At 44.7% G+C, this 27,377-nt stretch overlaps 1 protein-coding gene across 1 annotated transcript in view; it reads left to right on the top strand.

Annotated features, from left to right (window-relative positions):
* The first annotated feature begins 985 nt into the window (after positions 1-985).
* LOC142008718 (palmitoyltransferase ZDHHC11-like) overlaps positions 986-27,377 on the top strand; it is a 76,432-nt gene continuing 50,040 nt past the window's right edge. Inside the window, exons 1-2 of the mRNA XM_074985992.1 lie at positions 986-1,154; positions 6,422-6,699. Of these exons, the coding sequence (XP_074842093.1) occupies positions 6,550-6,699 (150 nt within the window). The 5' untranslated portion in view covers positions 986-1,154; positions 6,422-6,549. The remainder of the gene's footprint in view (positions 1,155-6,421; positions 6,700-27,377) is intronic.

The raw sequence follows: 27,377 nt of genomic DNA, 5'->3' as shown, positions 1-27,377 counted from the left end.
TCAGTGGAAGAATTCTCTGTCAACCAAACTACTGCTTCTTGGTAGGTGGATTACCTATGCTGATAGGAGAACTGCTCCTGTCAGTATATGTGGTATCTACTCAAGCTCTACGGTAGTGCAGGTGCAGTAGTTGAAGCGTAGACATACCCTGAGCATTGTTTACAATAGCTCTTAGAATTGTAAGGATGGGTTTAGTGTTTGCACTTCAGTTTATGCTTCTAAGTTGCTACATGCACTAATTTCACTAGCAGCATCTGTATCTCATACTACATAAAGTAACATGTGAATGGTAGTATGGTGAGCCTCTGAGATTGTGTAGATCACCAGACAGGAGAGAGACATCAGTGTGATGAGACCCTTTGCAACAGAAGATGTTGCATCCTGTCCAACAGGAAAGACCCATTGCCACTGGTTAGGCTGTGGTGGAATTTGAAACAGTACAAAGACTTTGTAGCTCTGTACTCGCCTTCCCTTCCCTCCCCTCCCCACAACCTCCGAAGATGAGTCATGCAAGTGGGTTCCCCTGTCAGCTGAATTTGCTGCTCTGAGCACAATGGAGGAGGGAAATAGATACCCCAACAAGAAGAAACTGGATCTTGATGCTGCTTGGACTCTGGTGGGCAAGGTTACTAGGCATATGTGAGAGATCCCCAGTGCTTAGTCTGGTTTGGCACTAAAGGTCACAGGGAGCTTGCTTGTTATAGAAAATGGTATTACATTTTGAACCTTAAGATTGTGCCTCGTGTGTATATTACCTGCTTTAACCTTATAAAAAACTCTCTTCGTGGACCTTTGGTCTGGCGCTTGTATGGTCATTCTTATGTTCTTTTCCTACTTAATAACCCTATATAGTTTTTTATAGGATTGGCTACAATTTTTGTCCCATAGACTAAGGCTACGTCTACGTTACAAGGTAAATTTGACTTTATTAAAATTAATTTTTTTAATGCTGGGTTTTATAAATTCGAATTTGAGCATCCTCACCTTCCCACAGGTTCCCCACAAATGCGATTTATTGCTGCCACAGACAAGTCGCCAAACATCGACTGTTGCAGCACTGTATTGTGGGAGCCTATCCCAGAGTTTCCTGAGCCCCGTAGCATTCTGGGTATTTTCACTGGTGCAGCATGGGAAAAAATGTCCTGCAAGTGGCTGTGAGTATCTGATGATGTCTTCCTATGTTTCATTTCCCTCATTCTCTTGCCGTGTTAAACAAAGGTCCCTCTTTCCAGGCAGAATCTTGCTGTGTAAGTGGTTTGCTTTTTATAAATGAGAGGAGGGGAGGGGTGGGGTAGCAAAGCAGTTAGTGCATTTGCCTGCTGAATGCAGGGCTCAGTGTTTTTCATAAGAAGGTCTTCCCACTCCAGATCAGTGATCTGGAATGGATTAACCCATAACTCTGAAAAGGAATTCTGTGTCACTGAAGGCCTGAGCCAAAACCTATTGAAATCAATGGAATTCTTTTCATTTACTTCAATTGTGTTTGGATCAAACCCATACTGAGGTAATTCTAGAGCTAATACGTGGACTTCAGTGAGCTTTGAATCAAGCCCATACTGAGCTATTGCTCTGTCACATTCATTTCTTGATGACCCATAATCTAGAAATGTATTACACTGAATGTCTGTCCTCTCAACTTTTGATGGCCCTTTTTTGTGCCTGCTGTGCTGCAAGCCCCCGAATATCTTAGCTGCTGGGGGGAGACTTCCCATCAACAGCAGCAAGCCCCTGGAAATCTTTCCTGCCCTTGGAGCCTTAACCACATGCAATCTAGGACGTGGTACTGCCTGGCAGCATGGTCAGCAGCAAATGGCAGGCATGTCCTTTTATTGGGTCAGGGGCGGGAAAGACCCTGAATGCATGGTGCCTGTGGGGGAGGGCAGGGGGTTCTTGCACAAATGTAAACCACTGAGAAGGAGTTTCTCAGCCTCTTAGGCAAGCACAACCCCCACAACAGCCTTGCTGCCACTTGGTGCGGTGGAGCAATGGCTGGTGCCAGGCAGCACCGAAAAAAATACCAAGTGTAGAGACAGACCCACAAACTCTGTACTCGGGCTATTTGTCATGGGCAGATGCGCTCACAGCACTAATAGGAAAGAAAGAAAGACATTTCTCAGGCTCTGATACAAACATGGTCCCACAGCCATGGGCTTCCTAGTCCCGATGTGAAATTCAGTCTTCCTGTTACCTAATTCCTGGACATCCAAGAGCAGCGGCCAGAGTGCATCACTGAGGGGCACTGTGGGTTACATATGGGATACCTCTGGAGAATAATAAATTTGATTTTAAGACTTGGTGCTTCCACCCTGGCCTTTAATTGAACTTCTGAATTCAAGCTTGAGGCTACACCCAGCAGGTACCAACAACATTGTGGTATCGACATTAATACTTCCTAAATTGAGCTAATGGTATTTAGAATGAAGACAGTCATGTGGCAATATCGAGCTATCTGCCTTAAATTTGAATTTATCTTGTAGTGTAGACATAGCCTAAGGGACTACCTGTCCTTGGTGGCAAGGCAGATCAGACTGTCTGTGATTCCATTCATTCTAAGGCTGTTGTAGGGCCTCAGGACTTTAGCCTTCACAGTTGGTTGGTGAAATCTAAATATGAAATTCACAACCAATTTCAGCTTTGGGTCCTGCTTCTTATGTCTGCCCTGAGATCTTTATTCATGCTGTTGAGTCACTGCAAGAAGGTTTTCATAATGCTATGAGAGCAATGGAAGCAAAGTATAGAAAAGGTCCCTTGGAGTTGGGAAGGAAGAGGATTGTGCTCTGGGGAAGGCAGAAGCCACAATGGCAAGGGATTAACAATGTAAGGTTAGCACACTGGTAATAGATGGCCCGCTTGAGGAGCTTTGACTTAGAGGGGATGAGGGGCAGTAGAGTGAAAGTTGAAAAGAAGTGGAGCTCAGTGGGCAGCCCTTTAGAATAGGGAAAACAGCATGGTTTAAGGGAGAGGGGTGGACAAAAAGTTATCAAGACAGCAAGGGAGTGAGTGAGATTAAAATGTGGGATGAAGACGGTTTGATGAGTCAAATCATGCTTGAGACCAGAGTAGCCAAAAGAATTACCAAGCTCCTGTGCCAGTTAGGGGTATTCTGCTCCTACATGCTCCCGGGAGGGGTGGAGTTAGGACTAGCCTCCCTGCACCTGCCCTTCTGCATTGCCTGGATCATCCTGCATGGGACTCCAGCAGTGATTTAAAAGGCTCCCTTTGTCAGCTCCCCGCATATCCCCCCGGCATTGACAAGCCTGCTTGAGACCTCCGTAGGACACAGGGCTAACAGAAAGGAAAATCAGAGGAGCAAATGATGGTGTAAAGCAGTGTTTTTCAACCGGTGTGCCGCAAGAACTCTCTAAGTGTGCTGCAGAAAATTCATCAATTTCCCCTCCCCCCCAGCTCTTTGCAGAGTTAAGAGGGGTGGGGAATCGATGAAATTTCACAGCACACTTAGATGGCCCCACACCAACTGGGGGCTCAAGCAGCAAGGCTTCCTGATTCCTAGCTGGTGCAGGGCTGGTCAATTTCCCTTCTCAGAGGCTTTGCAAAGAAGCTGCAGGAGGGAAATTGATGACCCCACAACAGCTAGGACTGGGGGAACCTTGCTGCTTGAGCCCTCAGCGGGCACTTGGTGATCAATTTCTTCTCCCCACCTCTGCAAAGAGCGGGGAAGGAAAATTGCAAACCTCTCTGGTAAGACTTTTAACTATAATAAATGTGAGTCAACATAACATTTCTGAGCAATTGATTCAGCTGGAAAAAGTGGGTGAGCTGTGGAATTGTTTGTTTCATAAAAGTGTGCCATGTTACTGAAAAGGTTGGGAACTACTGGTATAAGGGATGGAGATATGCTCCTGTAGGTTATACCTTAATTTACGTGGGTTGTGTGTTCCTATAAGATGTGTGATACTACAAAGTTTTGAGCTGTTTGCTAGGTAGGAATGAACTTCTACCAATCCTGTGGTGATGTCTAGCAAGTAAAAAAAAATGAAGGTAACAGTCTTGAAGCTTGGAATGGGCAACAGGCTGGATCACTAATTGATTTATCTATTCTGTTCATTCCCTTAGTGGCATTAGCTGCTGTTGAAAGAGAGGATAGTCTGACCCAGTATGACTGTTCTTATGTTCTAAGCATATAGTATAGTGCAGGGATGATCAAACTTTTTATGTTGGGCCACACTTTTCATCCCTGCAATTAGCAGCCCCCACCCCACCTGTCCAATGTAATCCAAACCATCAGAAATTTTGATTATGTTCATAATAAAAATGAAAAAAAAAATCTTTTAGGAATATGTAAGAAAATAAGTGTACAGAATGTAAAACCTTCATTAATGGGTATATATAAATGTGACTACACAAAACTAAAATCAGTAACATATTTCAACACTGTTTATGAGATGGATGAGCCTGGCACCCAGCAGCCGATCATGCTGCACCCCCTGGGGGGGGGCAACCCCCCACTTTGTGCACCTCTGATCTAGCGCAACTAGGTGAAGTCATGACTGCACAATTACTTTGTGGTCTGACAGCAAACACTTTCCCAACATTTCCTTTCTGAGCAATGTTAGGTTGCTGGCTGAGCAGCTAGAGTAGCTGAAGATGGTCACAAAGACAAAATAAACTCATGGCCATTAAATATAGCTGGTTTTTATTTTCAGCATCCTGTCTGCACCCATTTGGTTTCATGTGTAAATTCAGATTGGTCTTGGCTCCATCCTCTGTGTCCCCACTCATAGTTTTAACCAAGGCCCAGATCCAACAAGTGGATCCATGCAGGCAAATCCCCTGCCTATGCAGAGTAACTAGTGATTCTGGAGTGCTCAGCTGGAGATGCCACAAAGGCAATAATTTTGAGAAATTGCTGAGTTATCTACTCTCTGAATATTAATATTGGTACAAGGGGGTCTTAGAAGCATGAGGCGTTGTGTAACTGCAGGGCAGTGGAGCTGTTCCATAGCTTCTATTGCAACTTCAGCACAGCAGTGGCATCTGCAGCATTTCATGATTGCTCCATGAATGTGGGGAATGGCTGCTAGTTTTGCAAAATCGCAGAAATGTCGAAGCAATCTGTGGTGTAGTAAGTCTTGTAGAGTGGAGCTCTGCAGAGTTCAAGGTCCTTAACATGTAGATTCCTTCAGTGCTGCCCTTTTCCTATTTCTTCTCTCTTTGTCACAGAGCCACCATCCAACCTGGGTGATAGTTGTAGTAGGTTGTTGTAGGTGTTGGATCCTGTAGCCCTTGCTACTTCGGCAGCCCTGAGGGAGTTGAGGGGTTAACTCACCAGCAAGTATGATGGCTGCTGCCTGACAGAAAGAATAGAGGAAGGTGTTGGGAGTGGGAATAATCTAAATTCCTCATATTCTATGATTAAAAAAAAAATCCATACTGGGTAAAACTTGAGGTATAAGGACTTCAGAATCTTTGTCACAAGACTCCCTGACAGAGCTGGAAAGAACCAACACTCAGCTCAGTGACATTTCTCTGCGTGGTTGTAACCAGCTAATTCTGGAGCAGCACATCTCATCAAACCCCAAATTCCCACTAATATTCTAGGCATCAAGGGGCAGAAGACTGTTTACTCTGGAGGGGAAAAAATGGAAAATCAAATGAAGGAAGTGAGGGACCCAACCCACCCCCCATTTGTTTTTCAGAGCCAGCAGTTTCAGCCACTTCTGTAAATGGATTTAAATCAAAGAACCAGAGGATGGTAGTCATTGACACCTTCCATTATAATAATGCCACCTGGCATGTCCCAACCGAATTTACTGTATTGACACCCTAAATGAGAAAAAGGAAGGAAATAAGAATGAGAACTGGGGAGACTAACAGTACTCACGGGACACCTGATGGGGAGAGTGAATGGACTCTCTAGAATGAAAGGGTATAGAACAACTAGAATGGGAAAAGGGGCAAATGGAGGGGTTAAGTAGAATCTTTAGATGGGAGACAATGGGGATGCCCTGGTATAGTAAGAAGAATGGAGGCACACAGAGTGCCTGATGAGAGGAAGAGGATTTAGGTGGGAGGTTTTGGGAATGACTGAAATAGAACAAGGTGGCCCCCACAAATCTTGTAGAGTGGAATGGAGGAACATAGGGTGTGTCTGGTGTGTATAATGCACTCAGCTGTAGAAACAACAAAGTGTGCAACTCTGGTTGATTTTGGTGTGTGCATGAGAAGGGAACTGAAGCAATGTGTATGCAGTGCAGTATTAGAACTGCCTTTGAAGTCCTTTTATTTTCAATTTTCTCCTGAAAATTGTTAACCTTTCACTCAGATGTGTGAACAGTTGGTGAGAACGGTCATTTCCTCCTTGTGGTTTCCTCTTCCTTCAGCTCCAATTCTTAGAACACTGAGTTTCTCTTTTAAAATTGAGCTGAGAAAGACCAGCGTTACTGTTCGTCTTATTTGACAGTGTTCTTGGTGCTCTGAAGAGCCTTTAACATAATGGATGGCTGGAATCCTGCATCAATCTAGTCAAAAGTCAGAGACTTCATGAAAGCAGGGAAGGATAATTTTTCTTGTGGTTAAAGAAGACGTGACATGAGTTCACCTACTTGCTGCAGTTCTGATGTTTGCAATCCACAAAAGTCTAGATTATCAAGAGGCTGTCAAAGCATCCTGTTATACCATTATAAACCTTTGGGATTTGTTGATCATTATTGTCAATGCTGCTGCATATTTTGGTACTGGGTAAGTTGGATATTTGTTTCATTTTGTTGTATACCTAAATTTGTTTCAGATGGACTTGGAGACCTTTTTCCTTATTCCCCTCAAAATCTGTAATAATTTAGTGAGAACAGGATAAAAAAATGAAACGAGTAGAATTTAGGATATAGCAATTTGGCAGGGGGACTGGATTAAGTGTCTAGTGCTTTGCAGCTCCAGGCTGAATACGAATATGAATATCACTCATTATTTTCATGGCATGGACACATTTCTAAAGACCACCCATAGGAATATAATTTATATCTCTTTCTGAAATCTTGAAAACCTTTTTCTTATTTCTACCCATTAACATCAGTCAGTAGTTCACAAGGTGTGCTGTTGGAGGCTGGAGCTTTTTCGGCAATTGCCTATTCCTCTGAGGATGACCTGCATTTCCATTAACAGGGTGTATCTGAACTGGCAACAGAATAAATGTTGGGATCAGACTGGTTGCAAAAGTGCCATATCAGAAGTAGTTTGTAAACATTTTGGACCTTCATTCTCTTTCACTGTTACTAGAATTTCAATGTATCTTTGGTTCTTTATAAATGTGTGTTCTATGGCAAGGTAGTATGTATACCGTGCTTGATTACTTTCAGGGTCTTGTTTTCAACATACTCAAGTCCATACCACGCCAAGTAAGAACAAAAATCACAAAACAGAAAAAGCGTTTGATGCCTTAAAATCCAATTGCATAAATATGTCTGCCCATCTTGTATCTTTCATGTACATTATAAGCAACAAAACACTTCTTTTTTTATACTGCAAAACTATTGAAGATGATTTAAAAACCCTGCTATGGAAGAGCCTGTCTATTTACATGAAAATCAAAATAATGGTCCATGTCTAGAGCTCCTCGTACCCTGGATTTCCCAAAGTTCTGTGTGAACACTATCATATTTTCATCAGTGACTGGTCTGGGGGCGGACACTGAACATTTTATTTGAGAATAGTAACAGAGAGGGAGCCGTGCTAGTCTATACACTATCAAAACAAAAAGCAGTCAAGTAGCACTTTAAAGACTAGCAAAATAGTTTATTAGATGAGCTTTCATGGGACAGACCTACTTCTTCAGACCATAGCCAGACCAGAACAGACTCAATATTGCTGCTGCTGCTGCAACACTGACCTACAAGTAAGATAGTGGCAACAATATTATTGACATTGAAATAAAGATAGCAAGAACCCTGACCAAAATGAAAAATGAAGGGCAGTATTACTGAGTGCTTGAGAACGGCCTAGTCCTTACGGCTTACTTACATCTACGTTCATCAAACTGTTTCCATAAGAATTTCTTTTGGATCCACTAGTCCGGTATTAGCTAAGTTCAAAGTATGCCGATGATCGTGTTACTAGATGAAGACTGCCCAGGCAGTGCCAATTTGCTGTGCTGCTTTTGCTTTTATTAGTTGCCTTAGAAGAATCTTGAGGAGGTGGTATGATGATCGCTAGGTAAGGGAGAAAAGAGTTTCAATAACTTTTCAAGGGTAACAAGCTTTAGTTTCCTATGACATTTGTAGGTGTGTTGGCATTTTATATACTAACACCTCTTGAGAGTCTCCTGATGCTGTAACCTATGAAAATTCATAGCCCCTCTCCTGGCAAGAAAAAGGAAGGTGCGTGGCTGTTGCAGCTCAAACTTTTGTTCACTTTTAGAGTCAGGTGGTAACAGTGTAACCTTAAAGAAATGAAACTGATTCTGTTTCATCTTTGGCCATGCACAATTAAAGTCCAAATTAAAAATGAGGCAATAATATGAAGATATGCATAAACCCTTTCCTTTAACTTGTACTGGTTGTGAGGCATTGAACTTGTGAAGAAGCAATAAAGTGGCCTTTTTCATATACCCTAAGTTAGCCATATATTAGTTCAGCATATTGCTGGGAAACCTCTTAAGGAAATAGGTTTTTTTGAAGTAAGGTTACCGCTTAAAAGAAACGAAAGAGAACTGCTAGTGTAAAGTGTGGCTTTAATTGAACAGAAGGATCTTTTTGCTCCTGTGTCGGAGGAAATTACTGAAGAGCAGAAACCACTAAAAGTAATCCCTCTGATCCCAACACTGAAACTGTCGGCTAGCGTTTCTCTTTGGGAGAAAGAATACATTTGTCAAGAGATGGAAACCTCTTCTTCAAACCAAGTTATGATTTATTTTGTGCAGTGCTTAGAAAGGTAGATTGAGAACAACAAAGAGACTTGCATGTGTATTCCTTTACCTAAGATTAGCATCTGTGGCCATATCCCAGGCAGGTCTGGTTGATTCCCTGTCTCTGAGTTGGAGAACAAGTTTCCAGTGCTTGCGTTGCTGACCAGTCTTTTTGCCTCTGTGTCTATCAGGCTTTTCATTGACACGTCTGGCCAGCCTCTCTCCACTCGCCCCCAAAAACTCCTTTCTTTCTGGCAGAGATACCTTTTGAACTGGTAAGGGCCTTTTGATCTCGGGCTTCACATGGGCATAAGCAAAATATCCTAGCTTCAGTGGAGGCAAGGGGATAAATTGTCCCATCAGCTGACATTCTAATCAGTGCTACCCAGCTTCAAAGGAGTCTGTCTTTGATTTACCTGTCTTGCTAGGTTCTCTAACATCCCATTTACAGATTTCTTTGATTCAGCCAGACTGGGCAATACACAATTGAATAGGGAAGCTGAGTCACACATAACATTAATAAAAATTAATAGTTTCACTGTTGGGCTCTGATGTGACAGGTGAATATCCTGTTCTTGAAGATCATCTGTAGCCTTCTTTAGGGATAATGCTTCTGGTAAGGGTTACTTGTTTACAGACTTACATAGAAGTTTGCCACCAGAACATATGTGAGTAGGAGGGGTACAGGAGGACCTGTATATTGCCATAAGATGAAACTCAATATTCCCTTCAACTACCTCACTACCTTGCTCCACAAGTGTGCAGCTGCTGGGGGCATAAGGGCTACGTCTACACGTGCACGCTACATCGAAATAGCTAATTTCGAAGTAGCGACATCGAAATAGCCTATTTCGATGAATAACGTCTACACGTCCTCCAGGGCCGGCAACGTCGATGTTCAACTTCGACGTTGCTCAGCCCAACATCGAAATAGGCGCAGCGAGGGAACGTCTACACGCCAAAGTAGCACACATCGAAATAAGGGAGCCAGGCACAGCTGCAGACAGGGTCACGGGGCGGACTCAACAGCAAGTCGCTCCCTTAAAGGGCCCCTCCCAGACACACTTTCATTAAACAGTGCAAGATACACAGAGCCAACAACTAGTTGCAGACCCTGTATATGCAGCACGGACCCCCAGCTGCAGCAGCAGCAGCCAGAAGCCCTGGGCTTAGGGCTGCTGCACACGGTGACCACAGAGCCCCGCAAGGGCTGGAGAGAGAGTATCTCTCAACCCCCCAGCTGATGGCCGCCATGGAGGACCCCGCTATTTCGATGTTGCGGGACGCGGATCGTCTACACGTCCCTACTTCGATGTTGAACGTCGAAGTAGGGCGCTATTCCCATCCCCTCATGGGGTTAGCGACTTCGACGTCTCGCCGCCTAACGTCGATTTCAACTTCGAAATAGCGCCCAACACGTGTAGCCGCGACGGGCGCTATTTCGAAGTTACTGCCGCTACTTCGAAGTAGTGTGCACGTGTAGACGCAGCTAAGGTATTCCTGGGTCCCATCTCCTGACTCCACCAGATGCCAAGACAACAGGAACTGAATTTTAAGAAGAATTGTTGAGGTCCCAACTGAACAGCAGATGTGACTCTAGAGGCTGTAGACGTCTCTCTTCTAGCATAATGACATGTTTGCTCCCATCCCTGAGTTGCCTCATTTAGACATTGTGCTGACTTCCCATTTCCTTGCATCACTTGATTTCTGTACTATGTGCTACCACTTCTTAACTGTATGTTTTCTCTTACTGCTCTACCTGTGCCATCTCGCCTACTCCTTGCCTTCCGTGACCTTCTTTCTCCCCTCTCACGTGCCCCCTAGTCCCTGCCTTCCTTACTTTTACTGCTGATCTCCTACCGATCCATCCTACCATGACCAGATGTCCTGATTTTATAGGGACAATCCTGATATTTGGGGCTTTTGTCTTATGCCTATTACCCCGTCCCACCCCCCCTGCATCCCAGTCCTGATTTTTCACATTTCGCTACCTGGTCACCCTAAGCCATCCACAGCCACAGCTCCCTCCTTTTGGCCTCTGTGCTCTTTGAAATATCCAATCTATCAACAAACAGTAAAAATCTGACCTTTCTACCTTCTGTCCATTCAGTGTGTGCCAGAACTGACATAACTGGGCCCCCCGGTCCCCCTCCTGTACCATTCCCATGTCTTAGTGCTTTCTTCCTCTGTGTTTCCCCCCAACCCCCTGTCCTCCTGGCAGTGGATCTGAGATTGTGCCTTCCTGTGCCTGCCACTTCCAGACTTTTGCTCCTTCTATTTCCTCTTCCTTTCCCTTCTCCTTCTTTAGAGTATGCACTATCTGGATGTTGTCTCATTCTTTGTACACACACAGGGAGCAATGGATTCATGTTACACACTCCCTAATTTTTCTCTTCTTCCAGTCCCCACCTTCACCCTGTGGGACTACAGCCTCTATGGTGACCCTTCTGATCTCCTTGTCCAGGTTTCTGCACTTCATCAAAGCCCCTGCTAATTGCAATATTATTTATTATTTAATCTTATAAATGTGCATTTGGATGGAAAGCTCTCTTGGGCAGGATTCATTCCCTTACTTTTTACTGTAAGGCACCCAGCATACTTTAGGCTAGACAAAAATAATGCCTAGATTGTGGCTCTGGGTATGTCTATACCATAAGTAGACATCTGCAGCTGGCCTGTGCCAGCTGTCTTGGGTTATGGGGCTCAGGCTGCAGGGTTGTTTCTTTGCTGACTATATTTCCAGAGGTGGGCTGCAGCCTGAGCTCTGGGGCTCCCACCTCACAGCATCCTAGAGCCTGAGCTGCAGGCTCAGAAGTGTAGACAGCAGTGAAACAGGCCTGCAGCCCAGTCCCTGCAAGCCCAAGCTGCTTGGTACAGGCCAGCTGCAGGTATCTAGTTGCCATGTAGACATATCCTGAGTATAAAATGCTGAGGAAACAAATCAGTTGTAATGCCTGTAGTTCTCTGCAGTTCATCACTGTATCTTGTTCCTTGTGAGGCAGTACTGGATTTTAATAGCCTCTTCCTTCTGCTTCCCCAAGAACAAGATCTCAGGAGGAACATTTTCTAAGTTTGGCTGTTCTGTTGCTACAAGTGGACATCCAGAAATTTACAGGAAGCTGCTAGATATTCAAGTTCAGTATTATGGTATATCACATTTATTTATTCTTGCTGCAGTATCTTCCAAAGCCAAATAATATAATGGTCAAAGTCAGCAATACGCAAACTAGGCTAGTGAGTGGGTCACATGAATGGCCCTCCTTCGTCTCAGTAGGCTGCAAAATTGTCATAAACAAGATGGTCTCCCTGGAGGGGGCAGTTTGGTAACTGTGCTTGTACGTCTAGAATTTGCAGGATGTGCTAATTGAACCATAGAAGCTGTTTAGCTGCAGAAGGAGCATACAGCTTTCATAGTGAATGAGTGCAGTCAGCATGCACTTCTCTTCACGTGGCCTTCGTGTCACTTTTATAGTACCAATGGGAGGAAGAACCTACATGGAAGGAAATCAGCGGGATGTAGCAAACCTGTGTGTGGGCAACAGTAAACAAAATGTCTTGCAGGCCACTCACAGAACCCTGAAAAGCTGCATGTGGCACGCAGGCAACAGGCTGCCCACCTCTGGTCAAAGTTCATATCTTTTAGATTTCATGTCTTGGAGAGGTGCTTCTTTCCGTCCTATTCGCTGTTGTTTTCTGTATTTATTTGGCAGGGTTTTGAATACACTAGAAACTCAGAGTTAAACACCAACTTTACAAACTGACCAGGCAACCGCACACCTCATTTGGAACTGGAAGTACACCATCAGGCAGGAGCGGAAACAAACTATGAGGCTGTGTCTACACTACAAAAATAACTTTGAAGTTGCTTACTTTGAAGTTGAGCATCTACACACACCCTGCTCGAAGTTAAACTTCAAAGTAGGGCACCATTCCATTCCTGGCAATGGAGTAAGGACTTCAAAGTTGGGCTCCCTAACTTCGAAGTAACAGAAAATGTGTGCAAACTTTCCGCTGGCTACTTCAAAGTAGTACCTAACTTAGAAGTTAGTTCCTAGTGTAGACGCACCCTTAGAAAAATAAAACTTTTTAACAATACAATGACAAGGAAACTTTCTCTGTTTCATTAAAAGGTGCATTAAGGGCAGTATTTTTCTTCTGAATAATAAAGTTTCAAAGCTGTATTAAGTCAATGTTCACATCTAAACTTTTGAAAGAACAACCATAATATTTTGTTCTGAGTTATCAACATTTCAGAGTTATAAATGACGTCCATTCCTGAGGTGTTAGTGACTAAGGCTCTTCCTTTTTCCAGCAGAATATAAAAGGATAGCGTGCTTTATATCAATGATCATTTTATTTCATTATTATAGTTAAGTTTCATTCTAGTTAATACTGACCCACGGAGAGAGTTGGAATTGCACAGAAAACATTTGGGATTGTGTGGTTTGGTGACTGTTCAAAATAGAGCATTTTGGGGGCTTAGGTTGTTTGTTGTTATGCTGTACTTTATCTTTTAAAAACTACAGAAGTGATATGAAAAGCTTCCTTCATTTTTTCACTTTATAAAATGGTGTTTCAAGAATCATGATGTTCAGCCACGCTTTTAATGTTGTTTGAATGGAGAGCAGCCACATTTGAATAGTGTGTCTTTGTGGTACCCTCAGTTTTCATGTTCCTGGCATTTGGAAGAAAAACAATTCTAACTCCTGTGCTGTAGAAAGAGAGAGGGGAAGTCAGGTTAAACATCAGGTCAATGTACAGTACCCAGAGTAAGCTTTGCTTTTGTTGTCTCAGGATATGTCTGCATTTGCCAGTAGATCAGCACTGCTGCAGTCTTTGTAGTGAATATTGATTTAGTGGATCTGGTGAAGGCTTGCTAAATCAATGGCAGACTACTCTCCAATTGATTTTTATATATTCCATTTCCCGGAGAAGCATAAGGGAAGTTGATGGGAGACACTCTCCCATTGATGTAGCACAATGTAGCCACTGCAGTAAGTGGCTCTAACAATGTAGTCTTCAGTTATGTGAAGAAGGTAACTGAAGTTCTGTAAATTGGATTGATTGACTCTGAAAGTGCAGACCAGCACACTTTGTTTTGTCCCTAGAGCTGGTTTTGTTATCACAGCCAGTTCCTGTTTACTCACTGTTCTGCTTTTTTTTTTTTTTTTTTTTTTTTTTTTATAAGTTTCTGGTTATTTTGTTGCTCCTGCTGCTGCCACTTTTCCCTAACTTTAATTAGGTAAGATTCAGGTTCTATAGTTTTCATTTCCCATACAGGTACAGATTACCTGAGAATGTATTTGTTACTTAATTGAGTCAAGTCTTCACATTTACTTATCAGCTTCATTGAACAGGCCTACACTTCATAGAATCATAAAATACTAGGACTGGAAGGGACCTCAAGAGGCCATCGGGTCCAGTCCCCCTGCCCTAATGGCAGGACTAAGTACTGTCTAAACTATCCCTGACAGACATCTATCTAACCTGCTCTTAAATATCTCTGGCAATGGAAATTCCACAGCCTCCATTGGCAATTTATTCCATTGTTTGACCACCCTGACAGTTAGGAACTTTTTCCTCATGTCCAACCTAAACCTCCCTTGCTGCAGTTTTAGTCCATTGCCTCTTGTTCTATCCTCAGAGGCCAAAGAGAACAAGTTTTCTCCCTCTTCCTTATGACACCTTTTTAGATACCTGAAAACTGCTATCATGTCTCCTCTCAATCGTCTCTTTTCCAAACTAAGCAAGCCCAGTTCTTTCAGCCTTTCTTCGTAGGTCACATTCTCTAGACCTTTAATCATTCTTGTTGCTCTTTTCTGGACCCTCTCTAATTTCTCCACGTCTTTCTTGAACTGCGGTGCCCAGAACTGGACACATTACTCCAGCTGAGGCCTAACCAGCGCAGAGTAGAGTGGAAGAATGACTTCTCGTGTTTTGTTCACAACACACCTGGTAATGCATCCCAGAATCATGTTTGCTTTTTTTTTTTTTGCAACAGCATCACACTGTTGACTCATATTTAGCTTGTGGTCCACTATAACCCCTAGACCCTTTCTGCTGTAGTCATTCCTAGACAGTCTCTCCCCATTCTGTATGTGTGAAACTGATTGTTCCTTCTCAAGTGGAACACTTTGCATTTGTCCTTATTAAACTTCATCCTGTTTACCTCAGACCGTTTCTCCAATTTATCCAGATCATTTTGAATTATGACCCTATCCTCCAAAGCGGTTGCAACCCCTCCCAGCTTGGTATCATCTGCAAACATAATAAGTGTACTTTCTATGCCAATATCTATATCGTTGATGAAGATATTGAACAGAACCAGTCCTAAAACAGACCCCTGCAGAACTCCACTTGTTATACTTTTCCAGCAGGATTGAGAACCATTAAGAACTACTCTCTGAGTACAGTCATCCAGCCAGTTATGCACCCACCTTTATAGTAGCCTCATCTAAGTTGTATTTGCCTAGTTTTTTTTGTAAGTGTAACCCTTTTATTAATGCCAGATGCCTGCCAGAAGGGCCGGGTTCAACTCTTGTGGGGTTTTCCTGTCAAGGATACAACCAACCGGCTCGAGCCCCCACCCAGTGGCCTGGGACAATTTCACCCCCGTGCCGGGTGCCTGTAAGGCGGTTCTGCCCCCCCCCCCCCCCCACAAGCACAGAGTCTGAGATGGAAATGGCTTGTTTAATGACCATAACCTACCCCATGGCTAGAACCCTGTACTCGGTTGGTAGTACCAGTTGTGTTTGTCGATTTTTGCAATGGATCTACGGTGACCCGGTGCAGCACACCTTGTATCAGTCTCAGTTTGCCCCACTCCCTGAGTAGTATTTTACTTCCCGGAGTGGAGAGAACAATGGTCCGAGGGTCTTGCCCCTCTGTTTTTGTGAGTAGGGTGTCACGGATGTCAGCATCTTGCAACTGGGCTTTTTGCCAGTCCGCCGCATTGAGCCTAGGCAATGGCGATTGATCCAATGCAATATAATTTACAGAGGCCAACGGCACGCTCTCAGGTGGTAAAGCCAGAGTTTCAGCAATGCAACTCTCAGGGGCCTGGGACTTGTGATAACTTCCATTGCAAATGGCTCTTACTCCATCTACAGGAATCTCAGCAATCTCCGGTGGCTGTGGGCGTCGTGACAATGCATCGGTGTCAATGTTGCTTCTCTCTGATCGGTACTGTAGGCTGAACTCGTAGCTGGCCAAGGCAGCCACCCATCTCTGCCCAGTAGCGTCCAGCTTAGCACTTGTCAATACATATGTCAATGGATTGTTGTCTGTCCATACTTGGAACTTAGCACCATATAGGTAGTCACGAAACTTCTCAGTGATGGCCCACTTTAAGGCCAAGAACACTAGCTTGTGGATGGGGTAACGGGTCTCACTGTCAGACAGTCCTCGGCTAGCAAAGGCCACAGGCCTATGTTTGCCGTCCACATCTTGGTATAACACTGCCCCTAACCCTTCCAAACTGGCATCCGTATGCAAGATAAAGGGTTTGTTTGGATTGGCAAACACTAGGACTGGAGCATGAGTTAGGCAGTTAATGATCTCTCGGAAAGCTTTCTCACACCTCTCATCCCATTGTGATCCAAAAGGCTCTAGAGGACCACGGCACTTCTGCCCTGGAAGTCTTGAGGGCCCCCCCTTACCCTTGGTCTTAGCCTTGCTCTTGTTGAGTGGGTATCCGCAAGTGAGATCATTCAAAGGCTTGATAATGGACGCATAATGTTCCACAAATCTACGGTAATATCCACTAAATCCAAGAAAGGTTTTAAGCTCTCGGTAATTGTTGGGACGTGGCCATGTGACAAGTGCCTCTATTTTGTCTGGATTAGTACTTACACCTTCCTGGGACACAATGTGACCCACATACTTCACCGATGTTCTACAAAACTGGCATTTGTCAATAGAAAGTTTCAACCCATAGTCCTCCAACTGGTCAAGGACCTTAAGAAGTCTTTCTTCATGTTCCTCCAATGTTCTTCCGAATACGATCAGGTCATCCAAGTAAACCAAGACTTGCGGTAGGTTTATGTCTCCCACAACTTTCTCCATAAGACGCTGGAATGTGGCTGGTGCCCCGGAAATCCCTTGTGGCATGCGTTCGAACTGGTAGAACCCTAATGGGCAGATGAAGGCTGTCTTCTCTTTATCTTCTGCCCCCAGAGGAATCTGATAGTATCCGCTTTGAAGGTCTAAAACTGAGAACCACTGGCTTCCTAGCAGGCAGTCTAAGGCATCTTGGATCCGAGGCATAGTGTACTGGTCAGTCACTGTACAGCTGTTTAGGGTGCGGTAATCAATACACATCCGGATTTTTCCATTCTTTTTACGGACCACAACAATGGATGAAGCATATGGGCTGTGGGACTCTGTAATGATGCCATTCTCTGCCAGCTCTTGAAGATGCTGTCGCACATTTTCCATCTTAGAAAGGGCGATCTTCCTAGATCTCTCCCGGAAGGGTCGAGAATCATGCAGCCTGATGTTATGTTCAACCTCTTTTGCACATCCCACTCATGCAGTGAGAATACCTTCGTTCTCTTGCAAAGCTTTTCCCTTAACCGCGTCTTCCGTTCCTCAGACAGTGGTGAATCTCCAAAGTCAAATTTTTCTGGATCTATCGTTGGGGCCGGAGTACCACACTGGGGCTTTACCACTGCATCAGGCTCAAAAAGGTCTGCTATCTTTTGCCCTCGCTTTACAACAATATCACAACTCGTCTCATTAGAGATTAGTATAGTCACCTCTTCCTGTGCTTCAGCAGGTAAGGCTATAACTCCACTGGGAACCAACACTCCTTCAGGAAGGCCTCCGTCAGCTGGTTGCTTTACCATAGGTAGAGTCCCTCCGCTGCTCTTTAGCCAGGTACTCCTAGTGAGCACCTCTTGCTCTGTCCTTGCAGGCACTACTATGGGAGTTGTGCCCGCATACCTTAGGGCACCCATTGGTAGTTTAGGCAACTCCTGTTTAGAATCCTCAATTTTCTTGTAGGCTTCAGCACAAAATGCATGAATCATCAGGGTGCTCAGGTATTGGTCCCCAGCCCGTCGTCTGCAGTATTCTGCCAGTACTTTAAAGAGACTGGAGTTGGTCCCTATTAGCACCGACACATCGGAGATCCCCTTGGGGTCGGGGCATATTAAGGCAACTGTGTTTACCTCTTCTCTTACCCCTGCCACTTCTTCCAGGAACTCTAGGTGCACTATGATATATCCCGCATAGGGGTATTCATTCGTGCTGAGTCCACACAGGCCGAGACCTGTCAGTGGCTGGATAGGTAGGTGCCCAAGCCTTTGTTGATAGAATGACTGGAATATGATAGTCACCTTGAGATCCTGTATCAAGTACGGCTCTACATTCCACCCCTTCTATCTTCACATTGACTTCTGCTCTAGGCCTTATTAGTTCTTGTGGGAAGGCCGTGGGTCTCTCTCTTCTAAGGGAGCCTTCAATTTCAGAGGGTGTGTGCGGCTCCTTTCCCCAAACCCTGTAGCCATTTCCCGACTTTTCCCAGGTGACCCTCAGCTTTTGGTACACCAGTGTTGGATTTTCTCTATTTCGACATCTTGCTGCAGTGTGTCCTTCCCGACCACCTTTGTAGTAGAAGAATGATCCTATACTTGGCCGACCTGTAGAAGTAGTGGTCCTGAGCCCAGTCTTATGGACCACTGCTGCTAGCTGTTCACCACTCTCTGGTGACCGGGCTGGACCTACAGCGCCCCTCAGTTCGTCTACCTGCACCATCAGGTCTTGCACCTTCTGGGCGAGCTCCTCTCCACTGTTCACCATCAATGTTGTTGGGGGTTGTGAGAAGGCTGTACCGCCATGTTTGGACGGTTGAGTGCCCCAACTCTCACTAGTGGCCTGCCTTTCTTCCTCTTCTCGGATCTCTCTAATCAATTGCGAATAGCTGGGTAGGGCCACCAGTCGTTCTCTTAACCGAAGGTAGAATAGGATTGGGTGCTGGTATTGAGCTCCCCTCACAATTTGGGATACTTGAGTTCGATCCATTTGTTCCGCTGTGATGGCTCCATGCAAAACAACTCTCTGCAGTAGTTTCTCCAACCTCTGAACATAGGTTGACAACTTTTTGCCCCTCTGTTGTCTGGTACTCAGGAACTTGCAATAAACTTCCTCCGAATCTTCAATCCTCCCAAAAGCATGATTGAGAGCTTCTAAGCAGTCATTTGCACTAGCCTCCAGATTACCCAGCTTCACCGTGCGAATGACATCCAGCGCGGGACCCCGGAGACTCCCTATCGGTCGCCTTCTCTTCCTGGTTTCAGGTACTGCCCACTCTCGGAGCATTTCAGTGGTATGTTCTAACCAGGGTTCAAACGCTTCTTCCCCTGGTAGTGGGACCGCACCACTAGAAAATAAGCGTAACTTACGGTATGAACTAGACTCATGATGAGGTCGCAGGACCTTCTCCAATGCTTGTCCCAAAGCTTTGGCCCATACATCCATAGAAGGGCCAGGGGCCGATGGTTCAGCACTCAGTAGACTCGACACATCTGCCATAGTCTTTCCTTCCTGTGCCAAGAAGGCTGTCATCTTCTCCTCAAATACTGCATGTGTGGTGGGGCCTGTTGCAAAGGCCTTGGCAATCACAACTTTCAAGGTGCCAGTGGGAATCTTTATCTCACTTGGGATCTGCAAAGAGTCCACAGCTACTGGCAATTCACATAGCACCACAAATGCTTTGTCGTCTACTTGAGGTCTACGCCCCCGTATGCGACACCTCGTTAGAGAATCAATGGCTTTTGTTAGAAGGGCCTGAATTGGGCCATCTTCCATACCCTCAGGTATCCCTAAAACTAATAGACAATTTCTAGGATCGATACTCAACTCCTCACACCAGTCTTCTAGCATACGGCCAGCCATGGTATAAACTCTAACTTATCCTGCAACAACAGAACTGCTTCTTACAATGTTATATATATATATATGTGTGTGTGTGTGCTTGCAAGGGGTACTACCCAGCAAAAGAGATCCCGGATGAGCCCCCACTTATGTAACCCTCCTATTAATGCCAGATGCCTGCCAGAAGGGCCGGGTTCAACTCTTGTGGGGTTTTCCTGTCAAGGATACAACCAACCGGCTCGAGCCCCCACCCAGTGGCCTGGGACAATTTCACCCCCGTGCTGGGTGCCTGTAAGGCGGTTCTGCCCCACCCCTCGCAAGCACAGAGTCTGAGATAGAAGTGGCTTGTTTAATGACCATAACCTACCCCAAGGTTACAGTGACAGATGCAGTATATCTAAGCAAAGAAGAGACAAACCCCCTTCACCCAGATACCATCCCCATATGCAGTAGAACCCAGTCTCTTGCTGGGGCTCTTGGCCCTTTACGCCACACACAGTTACAGGGTGTACCTTCTGTGATCCCAAACCCAAAGCCCGCAGATACATCACCAGGGCAGTACTAGCTGTCCACTTGTCTGCAGCCTCCCCTTGCTGCCACCAGCTGTAGCCTGCCGGTCGCCGTCGGCTGTCGTCCACCACCGCTCCTCCTACCGGCCGCCCGCCTGTCGCCATCGTCCGCCACCACTCCTACTAGCCGCCCGCCGTCATCGCTCCTACTGGCTGCCCGCTGGTCGCTGTCATCACTCCCAACCCCACTGCTTGGGATCACCCTGAGGCAGAACCCTGTGATTTCAGCTCTGCGTGGCCTCAGCTGCCACTCTGTGATTTCAGCTCCCGGTATGTCTCATATGGGGTTTCACAAACACCCTAGTATCCAGCTCTATCTTTCAACAGGTGGGGAAGGTTAGTCAAGCCAGGCTTATAGCTATATGGCCAAGGCATAGGCAGGGCCATAGCACTCAGCAAGCTAGCTCAACCAGTGCACCTCCCCTTCCTTCTCACAATGCTTTAAACCAGGGAGCCCTGTGTAATCAATGTCTTACACAGCTAAGGCGACTGCCCTGTCCCCCACAACAACCCAGAGCATTGGTGAGATCTTACAACTCCCGCATTAAGTGTCAGCTGAAATTGTGATTTTACAGCTACATGTTTACAATAGACCAAATCTCATGGCTTACTTGCTACCCATTAGGCTTTGCCTGAAAAGGTATCACACATGCACACCTTTGCATTCTGTTGCAAATGATCAGTGGGAGACACACTCCTCCCAGCCTCAGTATCACACCTGCCGCCCTTTGCATTCTCATGCAGATGACCTCTGGGGGAGACATTCCACCCAGCCTTCAGCAGCATTGCGTTCCTTCTGCCACATTCCCTGCATAAGAATATCATGCGAGGCCATATCAAATGCTTTACTACAGTCTAGGTAAACCACATCCACCGCTTCTCCCCATCCACAAGGCTTGTTATCCTATCAAATAAAGCTATCAGATTGGTTTGACATAATTTGTTCTTTACAAATCCATGCTGGCTGTTCCCTATCACCTTACCACCTTCCAAGTGCTTGCAGATGATTTTCTTTAATTACCTGCTCCATTATCTTTCTTGGCACAGAAGTTAAGCTGACTGGCCTGTAGTTTCCTGGGTTATTCTTATTCCCCTTTTTATAGATGGGCACTATATTTGCCCTTCTCCAGTCTTCTGGAATCTCTCCTGTCTCCCATGATTTTCCAAAGATGATAGCTAAAGGCTCAGATACCTCCTCTATCAGCTCCTTGAGTATTCTAGGATGCATTTCATCAGGCCCTGGTGACTTGCAGACATCTAATTTTTCTAAGTGATTTTTAACTTGTTCTTTTTTTATTTCAACTTCTAACCCTACCCCTTTCCCACTAGCATCCACTATGTTAGGCATTCCTTCATCAGACTTCTCAGTGAAGACCGGAACAAAGAAGTCATTAAGCATCTGTGCCATTTCCAAGTTCCCTGTTACTGTTTCTCCCTCCTCACTGAGCAATGGCCCTACCCTATCCCTGGTCTTCCTCTTCTTTCTAATGTATTTATAAAAAGCCTCCTTGTTTCCCTTTATGCCTGTAGCTAGTTTGAGCTCATTTTGTGCCTTAGCCTTTCTAATCTTGCTCCTGCATTCCTGTGTTGCCTATATTCATCCTTTGTAACTTGTCCTTGTTTCCATTTTTTATATGATTCCTTTTTAATTTTGAGATCATGCAAGATCTCCTGGTTAAGCCAAGGCAGTCTTTTGGCATATTTTCTCTCTTTCCTACGCAGCGGGATAGCTTGCTTTTGGGCCCTTAATAATGTCCCTTTGAAAAACTGCCAACTCTCCTCAGCTGTTTTTCCCCTCAGTTTTGCTTCCCATGGGACCTTACCTACCAGCTCTCTGAGTTTACCAAAATCTGCCCTCCTGAAATCCATTATCTCTATTTTGCTGTTTTCCCTTCTACCCTTCCTTAGAATTGTGAACTCTATGATTTCATGATCACTTTCACCCAAGCTGCCTTCTACTTTCAAATTCTCCACCAATTCCTCCCTATTTGTTAAAATCAAATTTAGAACAGCTTCCCCCAGTATCTTTTTCAACCTTTGGAATAAAAAATTGTCTCCAGTGCAATCCAAGAACTTACTGGATAGTCTGTGCTCTGCTGTATTAGTTTCCCAACATATATCTGGATAGTTGAACTCCCCCATCACCACCAAATCCGGGGCCCTGCATGACTTTGTTAGTTGTTTAAAAAAAGCCTCATCCACCTCTTCCACCTGGGTAGGTGACCTGTAGTAGACTCCTAGCAGGACATCACCCTTGTTTTTTACCCCTCTTAGTCTAACCCAGAGACTCTCAACACATTCATCTCCACCTGGTTCAAGAATCTATAGTCACTAGAATCTATTGTGCGAGCTACATTTACAAGATCCTGTCTTGACACACGATGTAGCTAGTGTAAATTGTGGATGGAATCATTGGGAGTTGGCTTCTTGTCAGTTGCTTCCAAGTGAAGGTCAGCAATCAGAAAGGATCAGCATAAAATGTGTAACTTCCAAAAAGTGGTGATCTTTGTCTTACTTCATGGCCATTTTCCTGTCAACTTCCTTCCGTTACTTCATAACAACACCAAGAGAGGAGTCAATCAGAGAATAAAGCGTTCTTCTTAATTAGTTTAGTTGGTGTCTGCTAAGCCACAAGATAGGTTTGTTTCCACATTTTATGGCTCTGGGAGCTAAGGGTAGGTCTAGCTAAATGTTCTGCATAACTACACAGGCTTCTCAAGAGCATTTCAAGTGCTTTTGAACTTCATTGAGGCAGGTTGTTGTACAAGATTCACTGAAAGAAATGTGATAACGTATGGCAAAAAACTGGCAGACATACTGGAATATGGTTGATCTTCCCAGCTTTTAGAAATGTTTAACAAGGTTGAAGCAGACTCCAAAGTTTGTGAAAGAGCCAGAATGGTTGCAGGGAGAATCTGCATCAGAGATCACACCTGAGACGCTTTTAAGAAGCTACACAAAGTATTTTTGTGAAACCCAGTGCTTTTTTTGTGCTGGTACTTGCCCATACTGAGTACCCACAGCTCAGCAGCCCCTGCCATGGGATTGGCTGGAGGAAAGGGGTGGTGAGCCAGCTGAGTACCAGCACCTCTATTTTTACAAAAAAGGCGCTAATGAAACCTACCATAAGAATGGCAGTGAGTCAGACAATCTCTCTGTACTGTGAAAATTGGAGTCCCAGGATCCAGGACTTTCAGATTTACAAGTATGAGAGTTCATGAGACAGGGAAGCTGAAAACGAAATGTGTTGTTCTTTTGCAATATTTCTTCATAGTGAGACAACTTGATTATGAACATATCTGAGTAAACAGGATATTTAGACATTGCAGAGTAAGTATTAATGACTGCCTGTGTGCATATGGCTACATAAATAATGAACTTTGTGAGAAACAAAAATAATACTGGAAATAACTTCTTTGCAGTATATGAATGTAAACAGAGTTCATGGAAAAATAGGAAGCGGTTTTCTGCTTCTGTTTCTACATCTTAACAAAGTGTCTAAAATGACTAATGCTCCAGTGTAGCTCCGATTGTGAATATTTTAAAATACTTCCTCAATGAATATGAATAAAATAATTATAAATTAATATTTTCCACCTTATTTCATGTTCATGGATTGCAGCCATCAAAGATACAGCATGGCACTGACATGGGTGAAGAGCAGCTGGGTTACACTGCATGATAAAAAGGGCAGTTGTGTTTACCTGCCTCCAGAAGTTCTGGCAGTTAGTGAAAAACTGTCTCAGTCAGAAGCTTCTTTAAAAATGTGATGGCAGGGCTATTGATAGCATAGGGTGGGGACATAGAGGATGATGCCGTGGGGCCCTGCAATTGAAAAGGAACGGGGCCCCCGGTCACCACTACCTCAGCAGCGGCTGGAGCACTGGGCCCTTTACATTGCCCCCAGAGTCCCCCAGCAACATGTGCCCTGCAGCCCTGATCGTATCGAAGTGCTGTCTGGGGGAGGTTAGCCGACAGTCCCAACCATTCTGCCTTGAACCACCCCTTCTGGGGGGCCCATGCTGGCTCCCTGCAGGGCCCAGTGAAGACACTCATCTGCCCTGTTTTGATACTGTGAAATCAGGAAAAAATATGTTACATATTTCTGATCATGCAGTATAACATACTGAAGCATTCAGATATTCAGAAATAGGTATGTTATAGATCTTCACATGAAATTGTTGCATTGTTTTCATGTATTCAACTTGAGTTCCATTCACAAGAAAGGTCTGTAGCATTTCTGAAATAGTAGCTGTGAGAGCCCAGGTATTCCAGTCATTCACTGACTCACTCGTGAATGTAGCCAGTGTTTTGTACAAATGTAAAAACAGGGCTAGTTGCGTAAAGCCCTTAACATGCCAAATGGGGATGGTACCTATGCATGGAAACTCAGTCTTCTTGTATAATGGCTTCTGAATTTTTCTTTAAAGACATCTAGGGTCTGTTCTGAAGTCACTATTGTATAACAGGAGAATTCCTTTTCTCTTACTTTCCTGGGTCATGTTCATCCTTTGGTGAAACAAAATTATTTTCAAACAAGAAGAGGAAATCTCACAAGCTATAGTCAGTCCCCAAACAAGAAGACCACTGTTGATGTTTCAGAAACATGACAGAGGCTGTCTATAGATGCTGCCAAGGAAAAGAACTTCTTCAAATTCTTCTCAGTTTCTTTTATCACTGGTTTAAATACAGCCATTTGAACTTTCACCTTCTTAATATCTAATCCAAGCAAGTCAATTAAAATATCCAGTAATTCCAACTTCAAGAAGCCTAGAGAAATAGTGGAGTACGTTGCTGACAAGCATTTGTGAGTGATGTCTTCAGACTCACTGGTCTTGTTCTCCTCTTCATTGCTCATGGAACTATTCTCCATGGGAAGAGATGGGGATGAAGATGGTTCTGTTCTCAGACACGGCTATGTAGCCCAGCTGGAACAGGTTATCTAACTCAGGGTATTGCAACACATGGGCTGAGACATAATGTTGGGTCATGATAATGTGTTTAAAGGATGAATTGGGAAGCCTGGGGGTGTATATTGGGTCCTGCCTCTTGGAGGAGACTAAATCCCAGGAGGATGGGGGTTGCAGATTCCACCCACTGCAGTGCCATTGCTGGGCTGGCTAGGCACAGCTTGGCACTCAGGGCCTTGCATGCTGGTGCATCGTTACAGTGCCTCCCTAATGATGGGAAGGGGAGAAGAAGGCAGAGACAGAAATAGAATGAGTGGTACTGTGACCCCATTTACCAGGCCACAACACAACTCTCACAAATCTACTCATTGGGCCAGCGCTGTATGGTGCTGCAACCTCTTGGATTAGGAAACAGCTGTGCCAACTCTGCAGGGCAGAGGCAGCCATTATGCCATGTGTGGGGTCCTTGCTTAGTACTTATTATATTATTCAGAAACAGTAAGAAGTCTTGTAGCACCTTATAGACTAACTGATAATTTGGAGCGTAAGTTTTCGTGGGCAAAGATGCATGAGTGTGGGAGTTTCAGAGGAAGATTTAAAGAAGGAGTCTCAGCAAAGGGGAGGGCCAGAGCTGACTAGGTCTATTCAGTCAGGGTGGATGTTGCCCATTTTCGGCAGTTAATGTGGAGTTGTGAACATCAAGAGAGGAGAAATCAAGTCAGTTCAGAGGGGATGTGGCCCATTGTCAATTGCTAATGTGGAAGTGTGAACATCAAAAGTGGAAAAACTGCTTTGTAATGGGCCAACCACTCCCAGTGGTTGTTCAATCCTTGGTTGATGGAGTCAAATTTGCAAATGAATTGCAGCTCTGAAATATCTCTTAGCATTTTATTTTCAGAATTTTTTTGTTTTAGGACTGCTACTTTTTAAATCTGTTACTGAGTTTCCTGGGGGATTGAAATGTTCTCCTGCAGGTTTTTGTATGTCTGCTGTCTGATTTATGTCCATTTATTCTTTTACAAAGAGGCTGTACAGTTTGGCCAATGTAAGTTGCAATGGGACATTGCTGGCACATGATGGCATATATTAGATTAGTAGATGTGCAGATGAAAGAGCCCCTGATGGTATGGTTCATGTTAAGTCCTGTGATGGTATCACTGGTGTAGATATGTGAGCAGAGATGGCACAAGGTTTGTTGCAGGGTTTAGTTCCAGGTTTAGAGTTACTGTGTTGTGGTCTATAGTTGCTGTTGAGAATTTGTTTAAGGTTGGCAGCCTGTCTGTAGGCGAGGACAGGCCTGCCTCCCAAGGTCTGTGAGAGTGAAGGATTGTTGTCCAGGATGGGTTGCAGATCACTGATGATGCGCTGGGGAAGCCTTAGGTGGGGGCTGTCAGTGATGGCCAGTGGTGTTCTCTTGTTTTCCTTGTTGAGCCTGTCTTGTAGCAGGTGGCTTCTGGGTACCCGTCTGGTTCTGTCAATCTGTTTCTTCCTTAGGTGGGTGTTGTAGTTTTAAGAAAGCTTGGTAAAGGTCTTGTAGATGTTTGTCTCTGTCTGAGGGATTGGGGCAAATGCGGTTGTACCTTAGTGCCTGGCTGTGTACAATGGATTCTGTAGAGTGCCCTAAATGGAAACTGGTGGTGTATAGATAAGCATAGGGGTCTGTGGGTTTTCAGCATAGGGTGGTATTTATGTGACCATCGCTTATCTGCACAGTAGTGTCGAGGAAGTGAATCTCTTGTGTCGACTGGTCCAGGCTAAGGTTGATGGTGGGATGGAAACTGTTGAAATCATGGTGGAGCTCCTTCCCATGGGTCCAGATGATGATGATGTCATCAGTGTAGTGCAAGTAGAGGAGGGGCACTAGGGGAGAAGAGCTGAGGAAGCATTGTTCCAGGTCAGCCATAATGTTGGCATACTGTGGGGCCATGTGGGTGCCCATAGCAGTGCCACTGATTTGAAGGTATAAATTGTCCTCCAATCTGTAACAGTTGTGGGTGAGGACAAAGTCAGAAACCTCTGCCACCATTTGTGCCTTGGTCTCATCAGGGATAATGTTCCTAACAGCTTGGAGTCCATCATCATGTGGGATATTGGTGTAAAGGGCCTCTACATCCATGGTGGCTAAGCCTGGTTGGGGTTCTAGGGGTGTATCTGTATAGATTTGTT

This window comes from Carettochelys insculpta, chromosome 2 (genome assembly GCF_033958435.1).
Source record: "Carettochelys insculpta isolate YL-2023 chromosome 2, ASM3395843v1, whole genome shotgun sequence".
Lineage (NCBI taxonomy): Eukaryota > Metazoa > Chordata > Testudines > Carettochelyidae > Carettochelys > Carettochelys insculpta.
The sequence above is the reverse complement of the archived record's forward strand: the minus strand, read 5'-3'. Positions and strand labels throughout refer to the sequence as shown.